At 34.1% G+C, this 6,000-nt stretch overlaps 1 protein-coding gene across 1 annotated transcript in view; it reads left to right on the top strand.

The window, feature by feature from the left end:
- The window catches only part of LOC123564026 (calcium-dependent protein kinase C-like), a 234,824-nt gene extending 229,333 nt beyond the window's left edge, over positions 1-5,491 (top strand). The window contains exon 16 of the mRNA XM_045357280.2: positions 4,331-5,491. Within this exon, the coding sequence (XP_045213215.2) occupies positions 4,331-4,483 (153 nt within the window). The 3' untranslated portion in view covers positions 4,484-5,491. The remainder of the gene's footprint in view (positions 1-4,330) is intronic.
- Positions 5,492-6,000: the final 509 nt, after the last annotated feature.

Raw genomic sequence — 6,000 nt, forward strand, 5'->3', positions numbered from 1 at the left:
ATACATAGTTTTGTGTACTGAAATGAACTTTGACCTTGAAATTGATCTAGTGACCTCCTTTCACATATCTAAAGCTACAGCTTTTAAATTTGGACCACATGCACAGTTTTGTTTACTGAAATGAACTTTGACCTTGATTTGGCCTTGAACTAGTCTTGAAACTTACCGTCGTTTATACGACTAAATAATTGTTGAAAAAGACGTTAAACCCGAACACACACACTAGTCTTGAAACTTGGAACATTCAAAAATGGCTCAATGGTGGGCGCCAAGATCACTCTGGGATCTCCTGTTATAATTAACATAGATTTATTTAGGGAAAAACATCATCTAGTGGTTCTCTACCAAGAGTTTTCAAATTATCCTCCTAGGGTCAAATATGGCCCTGCCCTGGGGGCCACATGGTTTATATAGATTTATATTGGGAAAACTTTGAAAATCTTCTTGTCCAAAACTACAGGTTTTATGACTTTGATATTTGGTATGTAGCATCATCTAGTGGTCCTCTACCAAAATTGTTCAAATTATCCGCCTAGGGTCAAATATGGCCCCGCCATGGGGTGACATGATTTATACAGACTTATATAGGGAAAAACTTTGAAAACCTTTTGTCCAAAACCACTGGGCCAAGGGCTTTGGTATTTGTTATGTAACATCATCTAGTGGTCTTCTACTATTATTGTTTAAATTATTTCCCAAGGGTCAAATATGGCCTCGCCCCAGGGATCACATGGTTTATATAAACTTATATAGGGAAAAACTTTGAAAATATTCTTGTCCAAAACCACGGGGCCTAGGGTTTTGATATTTGTAATGTAGCATAATCTAGTGGTTCTCTACCAAGTTTGTTCAAATTATCCCCCTATGGTCAAATAAAGCCCAGCCCTGGGGGTCACATGGTTTGTATAGACTTATATAGGAAAAATCTTGTCCATAACCTACAACATTCAAATTTGGACCATATGTATAGTTTGAGTGGCTAGTGACCTACTTCCACATTTCTGTAGCTACAGCCTTCAAATCTGGACCATGTGCATAGGTTTATGTACTGAAATAAACTTTAATCTTGACATTGACCTAGTGACCTACATTCACATTTTTTGAAGGTACAGGCTTCAAATTTTGACCATATGCATAGTTTTGTGTTCCGAAATGAAATTTGACCTTGATTTTGACCTAGTGACCTACTTTCACATTTCTCAACCTGTAGCCTTCAAATTGGACCACATGCCTAGTCTTGTGTGCTGAAATGTACATTGACATTGAGATTGACCTAGTGACCTACTTTCACATTTCTCAAGCTATAGCCTTCAAATTTGGACCACATACAGTTTTGTGTTCTTAATTGAAATTTAACCTTGATTTTTACCTAGTGACCTACTTCCACATTTCTCAAGCTATAGCCTTCAAATTTGGACCACATGCAGAGCTTTGTGTATCAAAATGAAATTTGACCTTGAGATTGACCTATTGACCTACTTCCACATTTCTGTAGCTACAACCTTCAAATTTGGACCACATGCATAGGTTTGTGTACCTATATAAATTTTGACCTTGACATTGACCTAGTGACCTACTTTCACATTTTTGAAGGTACAAGCTTCAAATTTGGACTACAGGCATAGTTTTGTGTTCCGAAATGAAATTTGACCTTGATTTTGACCTAGTGACCTACTTTTACATTTTTCAAACTGTAGCCTTCAAATTTGGACCACATGCATAGTGTTGTGTACAGAAATGAACTTTGACCTTGAGATTGACCTAGTGACCTACTTTCACATTTCTCAAGCTATAGCCTTCAAATTTGGATCACGTACATAGTTTTGTGTTCTAAATTGAAATTTAACCTTGATTTTTACCTAGTACCTTCTTTCACATTTTTAAGCTACAGCCTTCAAATTTGAAGCATATGCTAAGTTTTGTGTACTGAAATGAACTTTGACCTTGAAATTGATCTAGTGACCTACTTTCATATTTCTGAAGCTATTTGACCACATGCATGGACCACATGCACATTTTTGTGTACCGAAATTAACTTTGACCTTGATTTTGACCATAAGCTAGTTTTGAAATTTGAAACATTCAAAAATGGCTAAATGGTGGGCGCCAAGTTCACTCTGTGATCTCCTGTTGATACATATTTCTGTTTTAAACTTGTTTTCTAGTCAGTACACAAAGTTTAAAGAAATTCTGCCTGTAGGAAATTTTTTGCCCTAACACAAGGCAACTATCCCATTTCCCCTTAACAATAATATTTAGGAGCCTTGAAATTCAATATATTACCTGTCTTTGCCCTACAGAAATTCAATATATTACCTGTCCTTGTCCACTCAATTGTTCCGGATTACAAAACACCTGAAATAGATATGCGTAATTACATCTGTTTATGCAAGCGATTGCAACCAAGATTAGACTTATTAAAAGATGTCACGCTGTCTGCTTTGAACAAAAAGTGAAATTCAGCAATAAATATAGGTATTTGATCGTGTTTAACATCGGTTTTCTGTGTAAAACTACCCCCACCTTTCACCTCAAAACGAATGGCCGAGTTCAAGAATCCTGTACCCACGGTGTGATATTTTGATAATTAATTTTCTTATTAAACCTTAAAAATCCTTTCTAAAAAGCTGGATTTTAATATACCTTCACGCACCTTACAGTAATGACAAAAATACAGCATGATAATGGCATATAAGTTTTTTTTGTTTTGTTTTTTTTTTATTGCTAAAAATAACTAATTAGCGAAACCAACCAAAAGTTGTTTGTGCATTTTATTATTTACTAAAACAATAAGCGGTAAATGACCAAGTTGGCCGTAGCAGTTAAAAAGAATGTATGGAGTTGATGACAATTCTTTTTGTTAAACATCGCGAAATGACCATCAAAACCACAGGACTATGCTAATCCAGTACGAAAAGAGCATTAGTGTCCGGCGGATGTTTTCTATTATGTTAAAATTACGACATATTAACATTTCTATATCGACAGGCTTCCGTTTCCGAGTGTTAAGGTTGTTGACACTGAATCACTCGAACATAGTCGTAAAATTTCCAGATAGGGTCAGATTAATGAAATGAAAAGTTCAAATACTACCCCATCACATTCTATGAACTACCCCAAGTACACGATCCTGATTCCAAACGGTAGCACGGTCATACAACTATACGTTCATAATGGGTATTGCTTTATCTCATTGCCATAAAGTTTTAAAAAAAAACTTTCAGACTTAATCATGGTCTAAATAGTGATATTTTGAAATGTAAACACTAGCGATCACGAGCTATGACCGTCTGGGGCTACGCAAGGTGCATGATCTTGACTAGAACTTCGTATATGGTAGTTAGTCAGCCGAAAATTCGCGTTAAAATCAAAGCATCCACCTGAAATTAACGCTCTTCCGTACTTGAGTAGTAAAGATACATGATTTATTTTTTGTTTTACAAAAAAGATAAATAAATAGAAATCACATGTAACTTTGGTTATGACAAGTTTTTTTTTTTTTTTCTGAATGATGATAGTAATGACACTATACCAACATATGGTCAGAGCGTGATTTTTTTGGCAATGTTTTTGTTGTTTTTGCAAGAAAAAAAAAATCACATGTCACCTTTTTGCCACCGGAAAATATTGATATTATGTAATCAGCAAATCCAGCAGATGTTCAAAGATAGGAAATGTCGAGTTACCTTGTTAATATTGTAAGCCAGATTTTTCTAAAAAGAATTTAACAAAAATCTATTTCTTTAAAAAAAGCAACAGAATTTTCAATAAAATACTGCATTTTTTTTCTCCAAATTGGATTTGACAATAATCATTATAGCGTATGGTGGTATGATAAGAAATTGTCGGTCTTGCATGTCTGTACTCGTGTTTGATCATCCTTCTTTCCGTGCTTGAAGAGTTTGGTTGGAGCAGTAAGCTGTTGCTGACAACTGGTTTGTCACATTATCTTTTATACAACTTTCATACTGATGTTCTTTTCTGCAGAGATATCATATTTTGTGAGTGTTGTCGTTGTGAATTTTCCGGTGATTGTAATATATCATTCAGATGAAGGAATGTCTTTGTAAAACCAGTCTTTATTTTCATAATAGTTAATTATGTCAAGTCACTTGAGTCATATTCATCTAATTTTTGACACATTTGCCATACTTATCATTTTTTTCTTAAAAATATATGACTAAGCCATTTCTTTATTAACGTTGCTTAATAAAATTATATTATTACGTTTTAAGGGTCTTTTGTTTTTGACACATTAACTGGTAGATGATTAACGTCTTGGAGTCGAGTAAATGTATCAAATGCTTAAACATTTTGTTTTTGTTTTCAGAGAGCAAGAAAAGATGTAAGCAACTTCGACAAAGAGTTCACCTGTGAACAGCCCAAGTTGACACCCACTGACAAACTCTTCATTATGAACCTTGATCAAACAGAATTCGCGGGGTTCTCCTTTGTCAATCCGGAATATATTCTCACAGTTTGAGGCTACTTTCGCCAATAAAACTCTTTGTTTTTCGTATACTTTGCTGTGGAACTAATCAAGTTCTTCTGTAAAACGTGCTCACTGATTTTGCAATATCAGGGCTAAAATAAAATGATATATGCGTATTTATACGAGAGAAAAGAGCGGGAACTCGACTTTCACATGCAGCCTTCTATATATTCTATCAATCAATGCATTTGTTTTTCAGTGTTAGCTTTATCATAAGGGCATAAATGCCTGTTTGTATATGTTGTCATCAATATATTTCTTCTTTTTCTGTAAAATATGTACCGATATATAAATGGCCAAGATGTTACTATTTATTTAGCTAGTATATACACATCAAATATTCATTCATGAACCCATGTTGTTATTTGTTCTCACTACATAAACTTGTTATAGAGGGGACTTAGTGCATATAACTCATATCTTTTACGTTTACGTCACTGCCTCTGTTTCACAATTCATGCTCTCCGAAATTAAGAAAGAAAATCCGTATATGGGCAATCGAAATGTTTTGCCTCATAGTTACATATAGCTTGGTTACCGATTTGAATTCTTTGCAATTCGCAAACACATATCTGATATTAAATCCGTTTGCATTATTTGTTTCAAAACCTGATACGTGGAAATATAATACATGTATCTTACCATTAGATTAGATAAATCGTGCTCATCGTCTGGCCGAGTATCTTACATACAGAGAACAGATCTAATCATAAGCACTTAGTATTCTTGACGACAAATTGCAACTATAGCCAAACTTCGTTCGCTCGAACTCGGTTAATTTGAATATTCTCTCTTTTGGTCCCGGCAAAATCCCTGTGTAATGTGCATTGTTCAATCCTGGTAACCGTGTCGAGTTCGAGCAAACGAAGTTCGACTTATACAGACGATTAAAAATATCCAATGCCTGTCTTTCACTAGATTTTACTTCAAATGCTTGAGAATCTAATGTCTAAAATAATAGTGTATGTAGAGCTACATTTATATTCAAATATTATAAAAATGACTCCCTTTTTGTAGTGGTACTCCACATTTGTACTGTGTTTAGATATACGTGTTTAGATATACTTCTATTAAGTGACCTAATGCAGGGTACAGTTATTACACACACAAATTATTAGGTTTATGATAACATAAACTGTATATAGTACTTGTTCATATTTTCAAATATGAAATTTTAGTCTATAATTTCACCATTCTCCTTTTATAATTTATTTCCGTAAACATATTGTTCAATGGAAAATGCAAAATCAGTTTAATTACCAGGTGTAGTGATAATTACGTCAGAAGCACATACATTATTCAGTGTACAGATACTGAAGTTCCGTGAAATCAAAATCAACATGATACGTGCTACTTTCAAATATTATAACATTTGTGTATCAAGAAAAAGCTTGATATGACTTTTGTCTTATATTTGTGGTATTAAGCAATTCAGGAATTGTTGTAATGCATCAGAAAAGGTGATTTAAAGCTGTAGAATGAATCCAATTTAACAATGTTCACACTTC

The sequence above is a fragment of the Mercenaria mercenaria genome, chromosome 2 (genome assembly GCF_021730395.1).
Source record: "Mercenaria mercenaria strain notata chromosome 2, MADL_Memer_1, whole genome shotgun sequence".
NCBI lineage: Eukaryota > Metazoa > Mollusca > Bivalvia > Venerida > Veneridae > Mercenaria > Mercenaria mercenaria.